The following is an 18,662-nucleotide window of genomic DNA, read 5'->3' on the forward strand; positions in this document are numbered from 1 at the left end:
GCACCGGGAGTGAGGGGAGACACCCAAAGCTAGCTAATTAGCCGAGAGTGACTCACGTTCACACCCAGATCCATTCACATAGAGAACATAAAGCACTTGTGCAGAAATTATATCAATCGCATGATGTGAACAAATGGTTAATCTAGTTAATCTTTATTAACTATATGCTAATATAAAAAGAACAAGTGCAAATATAAAAAAAAGAAGACTATTAAAAACCGGTGTGGATAAACACTAGTAGCCCATTAAAAGCATGGACTTGCCTGGCAAACACCCACACATTGATATAGGTAGTTCTCCAAAGCACTGTGTGAACAACGGCATAATGTTAATGAAAATACATCAAATATTGGAATAATAAAATATAAAAAGACAAATGTCGCCGTTCACACAGAAGCATAGAAGGAATTGCAACACATAAAATTCTGAATAGCAAAAAGTGATCCATAAATATCATGACTGTGATCTCATATGTTATATAAATAAAGAACAATATTCCATAAGCAAGAGATGGTGGAAAATATAATATCATATAGTAAATGCTACAGAACAAAAATTGTGAATGATAGTAAAAAAAAACTAAGAGTGGACCAGTAACGTAAATGGAATATTACAGCAGGGGGCACAAAACAAAAAAAGGGGGAGGGGGAAGGGTACAATAGGCCATTAATAATGAAGCACTACATCCAGCCTTTTGTTAAGACCCCTAGGAACTCTAGTATCCAACTTGAGAATCCAATATATTTCTCTATCCAAAAGTTTCTTTTTATGATCTCCTCCTCTCTTTGGACATAGTACTCTTTCTATACCCTGCAACTTAATACCAGACTAATTTCCAGAATTACATTCAGCAACGTGTTTCGTTATCATGGAGGTGTTTCTACTATTAAAATGCGGGGTATCAGAAAGATGTTTCCTGACCCGCATTTTTAAGGTGTTGGTCGTACACCCCACGTACTGCACTCTACATGACTCACAGGTGAACAAATACACCACATACTTTGTATTGCAATTGATATAATATTTTATCTGAAAGGAGTCATGGTTAGTGCAGGACGTGAAAGTGGAAGAAGATGACATAACCTCGCAAAACTTACAGATTCTGTGACAACATTTGTAGGTTCCTTTATGGTCAAGCCAAATCGGATTCGTTTGAATTTTGTCAGAATACAAACTGGGAGGTGGCACTCCTGCTCCACAAAGTCATCAAAAGCCGCTAGAACATGCTGTGTATCCTTAATGTATCCGGGCATGTGGGAGACATAAGGTTGTAGCACGTTGTCGGTCCAGGCACAGAGCCTCTCATTGAGTGACCCTATGCCTACCACGATAGGTCTCATCTGTGGTGGAAAGGAATTTTTATGAACCTTAGGTAGGGAATAGAATATTGCCACCACAATGTGTTCGGGTATTAAATAGTCAGCAATTTTTTGTGACAGTATTCCATTCCTCCCCCAACTTAATAAGGTTAACAAGGACTCTTTTGAAAGCGGGTGTTGGACTCCCCGGCAGGGGCCTGTATGTGGTGCTGTCTGACAGCATGAGGGTATTTAACTTACAATACAGGCCACTGTCAAGGAGAACGACACCCCCTCCTTTGTCCGCCTGGCAGACTGTCAAATCATCCCATTTCTCCAGTTGCATAAGAGCCTTGCGTTGCTTTTTATTAAGATTATCTTTATGAAGCACATCTTTCACAGAATGTGACAGCATAGCAAGTTCACGCTCAACCGCATCCTGGAACATGTCCAGGGATGGGGTTCGTGATGCAACCGGGTAAAATTGGGGATTAGAAAGCTTGAATGTAGGTATATCATCTGATTCTGTGTGGTCCTGTAAATCATGTAAATTTGATAAAACCACCAAATAATTAAACAAAATATTAGAACCACTATGGTTACTCGTACTACACAAATATGAATCAGATACAACATTTTCATGCAAATTAGGTATTTCATTTACTGTGCTATTATCATCCAATTCAGTTACATCATGTGCAGATTCCGTACAGTTATGAAAATGTTTTTTTACTGTAATATTGCGGACAAATTTGTTAAGGTCTATCAAAGTTCGAAAAAAATCAAAGTCACATTTAGGGGAAAAGGACAAGCCCTTACTTCCATACTTACTAGGACGTATAGACAAGATACAGCTGTAAATTAAATCCTCCATGCTGACTCGTGTCATCTTGCCCATGTGGTAAAAAATATCCCTACAGGGGAGATGACACGGGCCAGAATGAGTTGCACAAGATTAGAACATTTTGAACACGAAGCCAACAATATTAGAGATCGACTAAGCCAGAGAGGATACCCCAGGTGGAATATAGACAGAGCCTACAACATAGCACTAAATAAAAACAGGAAGAATATGATTTCCCCTATTGGAACTAAATCTTGCATCTCTGAGCATACCTCCAAATATAAGGTCGTCTTTTCCACATCCTACAGCATGCAATATGGATCCATTTGTAAAATCATCAATAAATACATGCCCATAGTTCTTGCGGACCCTACGGTTGCGCTCACCCTGGATGGAGTGTACAGTTGTGTGGCCCGCAGAGCACCTACTCTGGGACAAACATTATCTCCCAGTTTGTATTCTGACAAAATTCAAACAAATCCGATTTGGCTTGACCATAAAGGAACCTAAAGATGTGGTCACAGAATCTGTAAGTGTTGCGAGGTTATGTCTTCTTCTTCCACCTTCGCGTCCTGCACTAACCATGACTCCATGATAACGAAACACGTTGCTAAATGTTATTCTGGAAATTGGTCTGGTATTAGGTTGCAGGGTATAGAAAGAGTAATATGTCCAAAGAGAGGAGGAGATCATAAAAAGAAACTTTTGGATAAAGAAATATATTGGATTCTCAAGTTGGATACTAGGGTTCCTAGGGGTCTTAACAAAAGGCTGGATGTAGTGCTTCATTATTAATGGGCTATTGTACCCTTCCCCCTCCCCCTTTTTTTTGTTTTGTGCCCCCTGCTGTAATATTCCATTTACGTTACTGGTCCACTCATAGTTTCTTTTTACTATCATTCACAATTTTTGTTCTGTGGCATTTACTATATGATATTATATTTTCCACCATCTCTTGCTTATGGAATATTGTTCTTTATTTTTATAATATATGAGATCACAGTCATGATATTTATTCATCACTTTTTGCTATTCAGAATTTTATGTGTTGCAATTCCTTCTATGCTTCTGTGTGAACGGCGACATTTGTCTTTTTATATTTTATTATTCCAATATTTGATGTATTTTCATTAACATTATGCCGTTGTTCACACAGTGCTTTGGAGAACTACCTATATCATTGTGTGGGTGTGCGCCAGGCAAGTCCATGCTTTTAATGGGCTAATAGTGTTTATCCACACCGGTTTTTAATAGTCTTCTTTTTTTTATATTTGCACTTGTTCTTTTTATATTAGCATATAGTTAATAAAGATTATATTTTTTTTCTTTTTAACCATTTGTTCACATTATGCGATTGATATAATTTCTGTAAGTGCTTTATGTTATCTAGGTGAATGGATCTGGGTGTGAACGTGAGCCACTCTCGGCTAATTAGCTTTGGGTGTCTCCCCTCACTCCCGGTGTCATATAAAAGAGTTCTTAGAACCTGTAATTATTGAACGACTAAGGCCGAAACACGTCACTTCCTCCCTGTACCTGTTGCCTCGTTGATGTGAATAAAGCCACATGTTCCTGAACCGAGCTGGAGTTTACTTCATTTATTCCCACATAAAAGGTTGGTGCATAAAGTGAGAAGGATTGGGCAGGGGGAGAATGTGTGTAATTGGGTAAGTAACTTGCTCAGTGATAGGAAACAGAGGGTCGTTATTAATGGTACTTATTCTGATTGGGTGACTGTTACTAGTGGGGTACCACAGGGGTCAGTCTTGGGTCCTATTCTATTTAATATATTCATTTATGACCTTGTAGAGAGGTTCAATAGTAAAGTTGAAAAGTAAATTAGCTGGGACCTTTACCGGATGGCAGACCTGGAAAAGCGGACCCTTACTAAAAGTAGTTGAGTACCCCTGTCCTGCATGTGGCAGATTTTATAAAGGTTGCACTATATGGCCCATGCACACACGATTACGAGAACACATACACTCATTAAATACACAGAAAGGCTCCACTCAGCTCATTAACCACTTAAGGATGAAGCCAATTTTTACCTTAAAGGGGTACTCCACTGTTAGACATCTTATCCCCTATGCAAAGCATAGGGGATAAGATGTCTGATCGCGGGGGCCCCCGTGATCCACCCTGCAGCATCCTGGTACCCCAGCAGCCCGCAGCTAAGTTTTCTCTGAGACTGATGACGGGCGGTGCAGGGGACAGGGCATCGTGACATCATGGCCCCGCTCCCTTGTGACGTGACGTCCGCCCCCCTCATTGCAAGTCTATGGAAAGGGCATCACACCATGACATCATGAGGGGGTGGGCTGTGATGTCATGGTGCCCCGTCCCCTGCACCGCCCATCATGAGTTTAGGAGAAAACTTAGCTCTGTACTGCTGAGGTACCGGGCTGCTGCAGGGTGGATCATGGGGGTCCTCAGTGGCGGGCCCCCGCGATCAGACATCTTGGGGATAAGATGTCTAACAGCGGAGTACTCCTTTAAGGATGCAGCAAATTTTCGTTTTTTGCATTTTCGTTTTTTTTCCTTCCCTTCTAAAAATCATAACACTTTCAATTTTGCACCTACAGACCCATATAAGGTCTTGTTTTTTGCATCATCAATTGTACTTTGTAAGGACATCACTTATTTTATAATATAATCTGCGTTGAAATGAGATAAAAAATATTTTGTGGGGTGAAATATAAAAACTCCATTTTGTAACTTTTGGGTGCTCCAGTTTCTACGCATTGTACTATTTGGTAAAATTGACGCATAATGTTTATTCTGTAGGTCCATATGGTTACAAGGATACACAATTTATATGGGTTTATTTTATTTTTAATGATGAAAAAATTATAAGCTACATGCATCAAAATTTGTATGTTTAAACATGTTATCTTCTGATCCCTATAACTTTTTTATTCTTCCGTATACGAGGCTATATGAGGGCTCATTTCATTTTTTGAGCCGTTGTCTCTATTTTTTATCGGTTTGTTTTGATGGGACTTTTGATCATTTTTTATTAATATTTATATGGAATATGAAGTGACCAAAAATGCACAGTTTTGGTCTTTGGTATTTTTTTATGTGTACGCCATCGACCGTGTGGTGTAGCTAACCTTATATTTTAATAGTTCAGACATTTACGCACGCGGCGATACCACATATGATCATTTTTATTCTTTATTACATTATTTTATTTAAGAAATGGGAAAGGGGTGTGATTTAAACTTTTAATAGGGAAGGGGTTAATGAACTTTTATTAACTTTTTTTTACACTTTTTTTTTACACTTTTTTTTTCTAGCCCCCATAGGGACTACAACATGTAATCTTCTGATTGCATTTACTGATCAATACTATGCCATAGCATAGCATTGATCAGTGTTCTCGGCGCTCTACTGCTCCTGCCTGCTGAGCAGGCATGGAGCAGTAGATCGCCGATTGGATGACGGAGAGGCAGGTGAGCGCCCTCTCGTCGTGCGGTAAGCTGATCACAACATCACAATTTTGTTGTGATAGTCGCGATCAGCTACGCTAAGCTGCCGGGACGGTTTCTAGTTTTGTTTAAGAAGCTGCCATCAACTTAGATTGTGGCATCTAAGGGATTAATGCCGGGCATCGGCCCGATCGGCGGTGCCTAGCATTAGCCGTGGGTCCTGGCTGCCGGTAGCAACCAGGACCCACTGGGTTTCACCTGTACTCTGCTGGTGAGAATGTTTTAAAACCCGTTAACAGGATAAGAGCGTACAGGTACGCCCCCTGTCCTTAAGGACCAGGGATGCAGGGCGTACCTGTACGCCCTTCATCTCTAAGAGGTTGAACATGTACTAGAAGAACATAATGGTGATCCTAGGTCTTTGGAATTTCTTGGCATTGAGAGAATTATAGGGAGGGGTGGTAATGATAGATGTAAAACTTTGCTTCAGAGTGAAGTGAGATGGATCATGCACACGAAATGCACGAAATGCACTAACGTTAAACAATAAAATGGACTTGGCTATTTTTATCTTGGTTTTACCTTGTTTTATTGTTTCGTACCACTTTAATGGGCCTCAATTTTTTTTCACTTGAAGGGCTACTCAGCCCCTAGACATCTTATTCCCTTTCCAAAGGATAGGGGATAAGATGTTTGATCGCATCCAGCCGCTGCGTGCCGGCCGCAGATCGCTGGAGGTCCCAGTGGCCAGACCCCCTGCTTTCAGACATCTTATTCCCTATCCCCTGCCAGATGGCAGAGCATACAAGAAGGTCTCCAGAACGGCCTTGGAGCAGGTGAGAAGAGCGAGGTCCTGGCTGCTGAAAGAAGCTGGGACCTGCCATGCATGAAGCGAGTGCAGCTCCAAAGTTTGCTCCATGTTCATGACGTAAATGTACGTCCTGGTGTGCTAATACCATGACATACATTTACGTCATTAGTCTTCCAAGAGATATATATGTATATTTACATTTATAGATATATTATATACATTTATATATCTCAGAACAGATTTTTTGGGACAGTTCTCTTCCATAGAAGTCTATAGGAGCAAAAAAGCGCCTTAAAAACATAATTTTTTCAATAGAAAACCTTAAAGGGGTATTCCAGCCCAAAACTTTTTTTTTATATATCAACTGGCTCCGGAAAGTTAAACAGATTTGTAAATTACTTCTATTAAAAAATCTTAATACTTCCAATAGTTATTAGCTTCTGAAGTTGAGTTGTTGTTTTCTGTCTAACTGCTCTCTGATGACTCACGTCCCGGGAGCTGTGCAGTTCCTATGGGGATATTCTCCCATCATGCACAGCTCCCAGGACGTGACATCATCATTGAGCAGTTAGACAGAAAACTTCAGAAGCTAATAACTATTGGAAGGATTAAGATTTTTTAATAGAAGTAATTTACAAATCTGTTTAACTTTCCGGAGCCAGTTGATATATATAAAAAAAAGGTTTTGCCTGGAATACCCCTTTAAGTCACATAATAAAAGAAAATAAAAGCCAAAACTAAAACCTACTATTTTTGAAAAAAAAAAAAAAGAACACCACAAACTAACGGCAGTTTTTTTTAATGGTGTTAAAGGTCAAAAAGGCACCAGGAAAAAAAAAACAGGTGGAAACTTAGCAAAGCTTTAGAATGTTTACTACACAAAGCATTTACACACTTCACCATTTTTATTGAATGTAGCATGAATGCCGTGTGATTGTCAGTTACCTTTTCAGTTTCAGTAAAGCAATATCTGCTTTTGTTGGTTCCAAAAATAACTTTTCAACATCTCTAATTTGCTTGGAAGCCTCAGTGCTTTGTTCCTTGTGAATTCCAAGTTGTATTTTATAGGATGATGGTCGAGATGACCTGTATATCAAATCAACGGAGACACAATTGTAAATAGATGCTACTGCAGAAAATCCTGTATGCTTCGCAAATTATGATATACTAATAAAAGAATAAGGGTTATCCTTTTCAAACTTCAACTTAAGTGCAAGCATACTGAAAAACAAGCAAAACTCAAATTAAGTAACATAGTAACATAGTTAGTACGGCCGAAAAAAGAAATATGTCCATCAAGTTCAACCAGTGACATCCACAATAAGGAAACAGAATGGCTTGTATCTCCAGCATTTTTTATATATATATATATATATATATATATATATATATATATATATATATATATGTATATATATATATATATATATATATATATATATATATATATAATTAAAGTGCCATTTGCAAAAAACTTTTTAATGTACATGATAGGGGTAACCCTTATTTTTCTAATGACTGATCAATATACTAATATTAATATGCCATTGCTGCTGGAAAAATATCTGTTCCCTTACACATTTAACCCAGATACATCAAAATGCTATTGCTGAATATTACAGAAAAGCTTGCTTTCCTTAATTCAAAACATTTCATCTTATCGCTTTGCCTGTAACTAAGATTGACCTTGGGATGTAGACTCCGAATACAGAACGTCTAAACATTGGATTTTGTGGAAAGATGAAGAAATCTCAAGCTAAGAAGTCTCACAAGATAAAGACTTATGCTACGTCACGAATGACTTATCAGCATATAGGATGACGCATAGTTTTATCCTTCAACCCTATACTCAGATTATCATCTGTTTGTGAGTCTGGACCGAAACCTTGTCATGGCACCATCCAGGAGTATAAAGACAAAACATCTGATAAGCAGAGAACTTTTTCCAAGAAATTAATGGACACTAGATATGCTAAAATATACGGACACAATATTTGAACAACCAATCTGAATGTAATATGCTAATTGTGATGTCATAATTTACCCTCCTACTTTGCAATGTTAAAGCCAGCTGTTTCTTCCTGAATTAAAGAGTACTCTTTTGGGAGCAGCAGAGCTTCCTGCCAAGAAAGAGTGTATACCAACATATCCTGTGTGGTGTATATCTTTTTGTGTCGACACTTGGCAAAGTGCATAGCAGCCCGTTCAATCACATTTGAAAGCCCCCACTCGATCCATCCTTAACATACATAACAACAACTATATATATATATATATATATATATATATATATATTTGCAATATACATTGGTAAAAAAAAAAATCCACCCACACTTCCTGTATTTTTTTCTCTGCATAGAGACACACAGGCAATAGCTGCAGAGACTTTTCAGCTACAAATATACACATTTTTTTTTACCAATGTATATTACAAATATACATATAAATGTTATCTACATTATCTAAAAAGTTGTTATGACAGGTACACTTTAAAGTAATATATATATATATATATATATATATTTTGTGTATATATATATATATATATATATATATATATGTGTTATTTATAGACCATGGTGTGTCACACACCCTCCCTTAGAAACAGAGGAAGCTGATATACCGCTCCAAAAATGGTCTTTGCCTTTGTGTAAAGCTGTTGTATTCTAATTGGAGACTACACGTTAAAGGGGTACTGCACTGCTAGACATCTTATCCCCTATCCAAACGATAGGGGATAAGATGTCTGATCGTGGGGGTCCCACAGCAGGGGCCCCCCGGGATCTTCTGTAGCACCCTGCGTACTAAACAAACACCAGGTTCCTGTGGCAGTGGTCTTGACATCATGGCAATGCCCCCTTGTGATGTTACGCCACACCCCCCTCCATTCATGTCTATGGGAGGAAGCCATAGACATGAATGGAGGGGGCATGGCATGACATCATGAGGGGGGTGACCATGATTTCACGATCACGCCCGCCGGCTCCAAGCATTCTGAAGAAAATGTTCAGAATGCTGGAGCATCGGAGTACCCCTTTAGAAGGCATCATGTCATTGTACCATTGAATAGGAGGATGTATAATGATGTTCACTGTGGACATATAAATAAAGAATGACCAGGGTTTTTGAAAAGAGAACTCCCACGCATCAAATTGTTTGTGTGTCTGTTCATTATGACCGTTATCCAGGACCTTCTTCTGTTAGAAGAGTATTGACTAATTTGAAAGCACACAGACGAGCAAGGTACCTGGGAACATAACCAAAATTACGTTATCACAGGCACTAATAGAAGTGTACATCTATCAGGTAATTATAAAACCGGGAATGGGGGAGGCAATGGGTCAGCGGCGGCGGCGGTCTCTGGCGGGAGCGGCGCGGTGTGCCGTGCGGTGGTGGGGGGTGCGGTGGGGGGGGGGGATGTGCTGGCGGTGGTAGGACTCAGGAGAACCCCAGGACAGGCAGGGGGAGAGAAGCGGGTGGCGGCGGTGGTCTCAGGCACCGCAAAAGCCACTGCAGTTCATTGATTTAAAGCACCTGCTTTAAATCAATGATCTGCAGCGGTGTTGCCGGGGGGATAAATAGCTGAATATCAGTATAAGTTATCGTCTATCGGCCATAACCTCCACAGATTATCGGTATCGGCCCTAAAAAATTGATATCGGTCGATCCCTACTAAGTTGTGAAGCACTTTCTGACATCTTTCTATTATAACCAGCATTAACTATTTAAGCAATTTGTACTACAATAGTTCATTTGTTGGAATGCACTAGACAGGCTATAACTCACTCAATTTTTTTATTTCTTCCTTAGACCCCGTTTGGTATGCAGTAACTACTTCTTACCAATACTTCACCTATTAGTGGTTTCAATGCTATGGCTTATCTCTTTATATATTTAAACAAACAAACAACAAATATGTAGATAGTATTAAAAATATTTTTACATGCATGATTGTCACAAGTTTATTTTTTTAATGAATTATACCGTTCCAAGCAATGTGCAGCAGTAAGAACCCACTGGCGATCAATCAGTGTTCCACCACAGAAGTGCAAATTGTAGCTGAAAAACAGAACCATATGGAATAAACATTGAGCTAGATTAAATTATAGCCAGTTAAAAAAATGTGTATTTCTTGGCAGGTGAAAAAATGCTGTCTGTCCCTACAGCTGATGCCTGTGTGTCTTGACTGGGATAAAATACAGAAAGTGTAGGTGGGACATGCAGGGCTCTCTGCATGCTTCTGGCTCCCTATATTTTGTCTCTGCACAGAGACACACACAGGAAATACCTGCAGGGACAGGATAGCATTTGTTCACCCAAAAATATGCATATTTGGTAACCAATGTATATTACAATTATACATATAACGTTATCATTTACATTATTTAAAATGTTTTTGTAAATAAGGTTTTTTCTATTCATCTATTTTAAGATATCTGCATCAAATAGAAATAACCATAGTACATAAAAAATAAGTAAGCATGAAATGTTAGATAATATAGGCTAGCTATGTAGATAATGCATATAAGACCTAGAAGACATAAGCCGAAGCTCCTCCCCTTTTCAGCGACTGTTCACACATTTGTTTTTTTGTATTTTTTATATAGTTATATAAATGTAGTTTTATACCAATTAAGGCAAGCTAGACTCCTGTTGCATTTGTCAACTGAATCTCCAAGGGACTACCTAAGTAGACTTCAATTTTGTTAAAAAAAGAAAATGGTAAAAATGTATTGGTTGTGGAACCAACTTCAATGGAAGCCCATGGTACTTGACACCAGTTTGAACTGAGCCTAAAGATAAGTGTAACATTAGAGATGAAAGGTCACATTATTCTGTACATGCATTCAAATCTATAAATTATAATCTTTTATTTATACGGTGTCCATTTTAGGACATCGTCATTCGTCAGCCAAATCAACGTCATACCTCCTACCTCATCCATAAATCCCTCCTCCATCATATTTATTTCTGTTTAGAAATCATGTGAGTGTATGTAATCTGTTATGTATAAGAAACTAGAAACATAGGGGCATACCTGGTACGAAGGCTGATTTGCCATGGCCAAGAATGTGGAATTGCTTCACATCCACCTACGATTCTTCCAAAGCACTTTCTCTGCCCTCTCTTTGGTTTCCCACATTCAATTTCTGTTGAGGCTAAAGGGATAAATTATAGCCATACAAAGCATAAAAACATGTGAAAATGAATATGCATAGGTAAACATTAGTGTATTGTAAAACAAAAATAGAGAAAAAGAAACAGTCGCACATCCACAATTTGTATTTTGATCTACTTGCTTCTCAGCATGAATTCAAACACTGTTGTGTTTGTATAGTATACATTGTTAGTATACATTTTGATCAAAAAGTACAAGCCCACTCGCAAAGTCAAGGCCACCTATTTAGAGTGGATCCCTAACTCAACATTGGCGTAGCACCTGGCACCACCTCAACACCATGCCCACAGGGGGAGTGACCCAGTGGCCAGGTAGCCCCACTGCTGCCCAACCAAGCCCCTGGCTCCGGGCCCCACCACCCCACAGACAATGCATCACAGTAACAATGACCGCCTCAGTGCAACCACACCAACGTGATTACCTACCAAGTGCTCCCTGCCAGAGGGCTGGGAGAATGCGAGGAGGAAACCCTTATGCAGTCTCCTGCTATTTAAAAATGCCTGGGCCGAATGGGTGGAGCAGTGTGCTGGCTATGAAAGAGGGGACAAACAACAATTGTAAAACAAAAATAGAGAAAAAGAAACACAGCCGCACATCCACAATTTTTATTTGATCTACTTGCTTCTCAGCATGAATTCAAACACTAACAGGTTGTTAGTATACATTTTGATCAAAAAGTGCAAGCCCACTCGCCATGTCAAGGCCACTTATTTAGAGTGGGTCCCTAACCCAAAACTGGTGTAAGGGCCACCACCACTGCAACATAATGCCCACAGGGGGAGCAACCCAGTGGCCAGGCAGCCCCACTGCTGCCCGACCAAGCCCCTTGCTCAGGGCCACACCACTCTACAGACAAAGCATCACTGTAACAAATACCACTGCAGTGCAACCACACCAATGTCATTACCCTTCTTCCTCTGCCAGCACTCCACTCCACCCATACAGCCCAGGCGTTTTTAATTAGCAGGAGACTGCATAAGGGTTACCTCCTAACATTCTTCCAGCCCTCTGGCAGGGATCACATGGTAAGTCTCACACTGTTGTAGTTCTCTGTGGCAGCCATTGTTTCTGTGATACTTTGTCTGTGGGGTGGTGTGGCCCACAGCCAGGGGCTTGGTCGGGCAGCAGTGGGGCTGCCTGGCCACTGGGTCGTTCCCCCTGTGGGCATGGTGTCTCGGAGGCAGTCACCACTCGGCGCTAAGCCAGTATTAGGTTAGGGACCCACTCTGACTAGGAGGCCTTGACGTGGGAGTGGACTTGTACTTTTTGATCAAAATGTATACTAACAACCTGTTAGTTTTTTAAATTATGCTGAGAAGCAATTAGATCAAAATACAAATGGTAGATGTGCGGCTATTTTTCTCTATTTGTGTTAAACATTAGTGTATTGTTTACAAAAAATGTCTACCCCTTAAAGACTGTGTCAATGTTCATTTTTGGAATTTATGACAGACAGATGATGTAATAACACTTTTCTTTTACCATGACATATACTGTAAAACAAAAACAAAAACTACTTGTGGGATGGGATGAAATAGAAAGAAAGATAATTTAGCTAATTTTGAGGGTTTTCATTTTTTACATAGTGCACTTTTCAGTAAACTGACATGGTATCATTATTCAATATGGTGATACCCAATTTATAGGGGTCTGCTGTATTCTGACCTCTAAAACATTTTTATGTTTCTGTCTACAAGCCTGTATTAAGGCTCATGTTTTGCACAGTGATCTGTAGTTTTTATCATTGCCATTTTGTAGTAGATGTGACTTACTCTGTAATTCTGGCATTTATTATTTTATTTTCATTTACACCATATTATTTAAAAAATGTGTGTGTGTGGGGGGGGGGGGGTATAATGGGGGAATTTTTCCATATTTAAAAACATTTTATAAGCAATCATTAGATTGCTTATACTGATCAATGCTATGCTGTACCAGCAAAATGACTATTACATTGTAGTGGGTGCCAATCAGGCACCAGTCATTTAGTAATTTTTTTTAATTAACCCCTATCAAAAGACATTACAAATAATTAATAAGTGTCAGTAAAACAGAAAAGAGAAGAATATAGAAACAATATCCATCAAATCCAAGCGCCCCCCGGCATTTTCAGTACTTGGATAGATTTCCACACAGCTTTTTTCAGGCGTTTTTGTAAAACTGCCACTGCAATTTTTGTGCCAAAGTCAGAAGTGGATCCCAGAGGAAGGAGAAGTATTGACTTCCTCAGTCAAGTCAATTGCACCTACCTGGTTACTGGGTTTCTTTTCAGAGCTTCTTTTGAAGCTTCTTTGGAACTTGAACATAATCTTTTACTGTGTGAATATATCCTTTTACTAAGTAAGCATAGCCTTATAAGGAGTAAATATGACCGAATGGAAAGATTTTTTTCCTTGTTGTTTCCACTCCTGGTTTTAGTAAAAAAAAATAGTGCTCAAAATGATCACCAAAATACACTGTGCGAACCCAGCTTTAAAGGGGTAAATGGACAACATCAGTGGAATTGCTGATGTTGGTCACTGACAGTAAGTGCCAGCTGCCATCTCAGAAGTTTCATTGTCTGCGTACATGTGAGGCAGTTTGCCTGGACACGTGATCTACATCTCACACTGTGCTCTCCTGATCTGCGCTCCCCGTATGCTGCCGCTGCATTAGCGTCGATGTTTTCCGGGGAGATGGATCATGTGATTCGCAGAGTCTTGTGATGTAGTTCACGTGTCCAGCGACGCCTTTGTGTGCTTCGGCACAGGCACTCTAAGTATATACCCATGCTAACATCGCTATTATGCGGAGCTGGTGTATGTCTCCTCCCTGCTCACATTACGTAATTGTTTCTTCACGGTGTACAGGTTAATATGTGTCATGTGTTTATAATTAGAGATGAGCGAACTTTTGAAAAATATGACTCGGCCTATTCGACAAATTTTTCAAAAAAATTTGGTTCAGATCAAATATTTTCAAGGCGCATCACTGTCAAAAACGACTATTTCTGGCCTACTGAGAGCCTCAATAGGGGTGTAGAGCACTTTGCCTTGTCCCAACATGCAAATGGAATGTGCTGTTTTAGTAAAAAAATAGTGTTATTCAGTATGACATGCAGATTACAGGGATTGCTATTAGAATCACTGCTGCAGAGCGTCGATGTGGCAGCAGGGAGACCATATGGTGTCAAAATTTAAAAGAATAAAGAGATTTTTTATGTAATTCTTATTTAATTTCAATTTATTTTTAATTTTTGAGTACCCATTCTGGTGAGCATCGAGCTGACAGTCCTCCGCCAGGTGAGATACCACCTGTTCCAGCCCCTACCTCTCAGCGCCCCCTTTTCATTTAATCAGTTATTCATTGTTCATTGTTATCGCTCCATGCTGTTTAATTGGATTCTTGTGATAATTCCACAGGTAATATGACGTCGATGACAACAGGGGCTCAGTCTTGAACAGGTTACATCGATTTATTTAAACTTTAATTTAAGATTTATTTTAGATTCCCAAATTTAATGTCCTGGTGTTCACTTTGAACTAATACTGTACGAACACGAAACCAAATCTAACAAGGAGTCACATGGCGGCACAATGACAGAGCCTAGAGGTGGCAGCAGCATGAGGAGACCATAATCTGTCAGAATTACACAGCCTGGAATTGGCGGCAGCACGAGGAGACCATATAGTGCCAGAACGACCCAGTCTGGAGGTGGCAACAGCCTGACAAGACCATAGGGCCTCACAATAGAGAAGATTAAAGATATTTACATTTTTTTAAAATGAAGATTTATGGTAGCTAGTGCAACCATAAAATATTTTTTAGGTAATGTCCCAGGCCCAGCAGCATCAGTAAACCATATAGTGGCTAAATGGCACAGCCTGGAGCTGGCGGCAGTATGAGTAGAAAATAGGGCTTCACAATCCCTAAGATTAAAAGATAAATTTTTAAATTTTAATTGAAGATTTTTCGTAGCTAGTGCTACCATAACAAATTTTTAGGTAATGTACCAGGCCCTGCTGCATCAGTAAACCATATAGTGGCTGAATGGCACAGCCTGGAGTTGGCTGAAGCATGAGGAGACCATGTAGTGGCTGAATTGCACAACCTGGAGGTGGCTGAAACATGAGGAGACCATATAGTGGCTGAATGGCACAGCCTGGAGGTGGCTGAAGCATGAGGAGACCATATAGTGGCTGAATGGCACAGCCTGGAGGTGGCTGAAGCAAGGAGACCATATTGTGGCTGAATGAGACAGCCTGGAGGTGGCAGCAGCAGCATCAGGATTCCTGAAAGTGAACCGGTGACAGAGTGGTGCAGTGGGTGGCAATACCAGTACCCGGTGACAAAGGTGGGTGAAAGAAGGAAAACTTGGCTTCAGATGTGTGGCCTCAGGCGGTTGGAAGGATCAGAATAGTAGCTGAGGCAGAGAAGAAAACTTTTTGTCAAAGTATTGGTGTGCACAAGTAAGTATTGAGGATATGCATAGTAACATAGTTCATAAGGTCGAAAAAGACCAGAGTGCATCAAGTTCAACCTATAACCCTAATGAGTCCCTACTGAGTTGATCCAGAGGAATGCAAAAAACCCTCATACTTGAGGTAAAAATGCATTCCTGGCTCCAAATATGGCAATCAGAATAGATCACAGGATCAACCTTCTGTCCATATAGATCTAGAATCCATAACCTCTAATGTTATTATTCTCCAAAAATGCATCCAGACCCCTTTTAAATCCTTTTACAGAGATCACCATGACCACCACCTCTGGCAGATAATTCCACAGTCTCCCTGCTCTTACAGTAAAGAACTCCCGTCTGTGCTGGTGTAGAAACCTTCTTTCCTCAAGACGAAGAGGATGCCTCCTTGTTATAGATACAGTCCTGGGTATAAATAGATCATGGGAGAGATCTCTGTAAGGTCCCCTCATATATTTATACATAGTTATTTGGTCTCCCCTAAGCCTTCTTTTTTCTAAACTAAATATCCCCAATTCTGATAATTTTTCTGGGTACTGTAGTCTTCCCATTCCCCGTAATACTCTGGATGCCCGTCTTTGAACCCTCTCCAGCTCCACTATATATTTCTTGTACACTGGTGCCCAGTACTGTACACTGTATTCCATGTGTGGTCTGACTAGTGATTTGTACAGTGGTAGAATTATTTCCTTGTTGTGGGTATCTATGCCCTTATTGATGCACCCCATGATTTTATTTGCCATGGCAGCAACTGCCCGAAACTGGTCACTACAGCTAAATTTACTATTAACTAAGACTCCCAGGTCCTTTTCCACGTCAGTCGTCCCAAGTGTTCTCCCATTTAATACATAATCCCAGCCTGGATTTTTCTTCCCCTATGTGCATTACCTTACATTTATCAGTGTTGAACCTCATGTGCCACTTCCCAGCCCAAACCTCCAACCTATCCCGATCAATTTGTAACAGTGCACTGTGCTCTATAGTGTTTACCGCTTTACAGAGTTTAGTATCATCTGTAAAGATTGCTACTTTACTCTTCAACCCCACTACATGGTCATTAATAAATGTATTAAATAGAAAATTAATGAACACCTTCTGTTTCCTATCACTGAGCCAGTTACTTACGTACTTGCACACATTTTCCCCCAGTCCAAGCATTCTCAATTTATGTACCAACCTTTTATGTGGCACCGTATCAAATGCTTTGGAAAAATCTAGATATATGACATGCAGCGATTGCCCCTGGTCCAGTCTGGAGTTCACCTCCTCATCAAAGCTGATCTGGTCAGTTTGACAGGACCGATCCCTCGTAAAACCAAGATGATATGGAATCATACATTTATTTTTATCAAGATACTCCAAAATAGCATCCCTTAGAAAACCCTCAAAAATTTACATACAACGGAGGTTAAACTTACAGACTTATAATTACCGGGGTCAGCTTTTGACCCCTTTTTAAATATTGGCACCACATTTGCCATGCACCAGTCCTTGGGAACAGTCCCTGTTACTATAGAGTCACTGAATATAAAAAATAGGGGTCTGTCTATTACATCACTTAATTCCTTTAGAACATGGGGGTTAATGCCATCTGGACGTGGTGCTTTATCTATTCTAATTTTTTGTAGACGGCACTGTACTTCTTCCTGGGTAAGATGGGTGGTGACCTGTACTTCTTCCTGGGTTAGACAGGTCACCTGTACTGGGGAGTTTACCTTATCTCGCTGAATTTCACCTGGCATTTCATTTTCTTCAGTGAATACAGTGGAGAAGAATTTGTTTAATATATTTGCTTTTTCCTGATCCCCGTTTATAATTTCCTCCTCAACATTTTTTAAAGGGCCAACACTTTCATTTTAACCTTTTTGCTATTTATATACCGTATATACTCGAGTATAAGCCGAGTTTTTCAGCCCGATTTTTCGTGCTGAAAACACCCCCATCGGCTTATACTCGAGTGAACTCTCCACCCTCAGTGGTCTTCAACCTGCGAACCTCCAGATGTTTCAAAACTACAACTCCCAGCAAGCCCGGGCAGCCATCTGCTGTCCGGGCTTGCTGGGAGTTGTAGTTTTGAAACATCTGGAGGTCCGCAGGTTGAAGACCACTGCGGCCTTCAACATCATCCAGCCCCCCATCCCCCCTTTAGTTCTGTACTCACCTCCGGGCCATCTGTGCTGCAGGGACCGTCCGGTGAGGAGGGATAGTCGTTCCGGGCTGTCCATCTTCCCTGGGGGGGCCTCTTCTCCACGCTTCGGGCCCGGCCCTGGAATAGTCACGTTGCCTTGACGACGACGCACAGGGATGTTCATGAGTAACGTCCCTGTGCGTCGTCGTCAAGGCAACGTCTCTATTGCGGGCCCGAAGCGCGGAGAAGAGGCCCACCCGGTGAAGATGGACTGCCCGGAACGACTATCCCTCCCCACCGGACGGTCCCTGCAGCACAGATGGCCTAGACCAGCGCACCCTAACGTCCTGCCGAGCGGAGGTGAGTACAGAACTAAAGGGGGTGAGAGGGGGGGGCTGGATGATGTCGAAGGCCACAGTGGTCTTCAACCTGCGGACCTCCAGATGTTTCAAAACTACAACTCCCAGCAAGCCCGGACAGCCGATGGCTGCCCGGGCTTGCTGGGAGTTGTA

General features: G+C 40.6%; 2 protein-coding genes across 2 annotated transcripts in view; one reads left to right on the forward strand and one right to left on the reverse strand.

The window, feature by feature from the left end:
* The window catches only part of SLC22A3 (solute carrier family 22 member 3), a 291,993-nt gene that overhangs the window by 270,921 nt on the left and 2,410 nt on the right, over positions 1 to 18,662 (forward strand). The gene's annotated exons all lie outside the window — the stretch shown is intronic.
* Positions 1 to 18,662, reverse strand: part of PLG (plasminogen) — a 131,044-nt gene that overhangs the window by 16,205 nt on the left and 96,177 nt on the right. The window contains exons 17-19 of the mRNA XM_056563615.1: positions 11,423 to 11,543; positions 10,369 to 10,443; positions 7,330 to 7,470 (exon numbers count right to left, since the gene is read on the reverse strand). Of these exons, the coding sequence (XP_056419590.1) occupies positions 7,330 to 7,470; positions 10,369 to 10,443; positions 11,423 to 11,543 (337 nt within the window). The remainder of the gene's footprint in view (positions 1 to 7,329; positions 7,471 to 10,368; positions 10,444 to 11,422; positions 11,544 to 18,662) is intronic.

Source organism: Hyla sarda, chromosome 3 (assembly GCF_029499605.1).
Source record: "Hyla sarda isolate aHylSar1 chromosome 3, aHylSar1.hap1, whole genome shotgun sequence".
Classification (NCBI taxonomy): Eukaryota; Metazoa; Chordata; class Amphibia; order Anura; family Hylidae; genus Hyla; species Hyla sarda.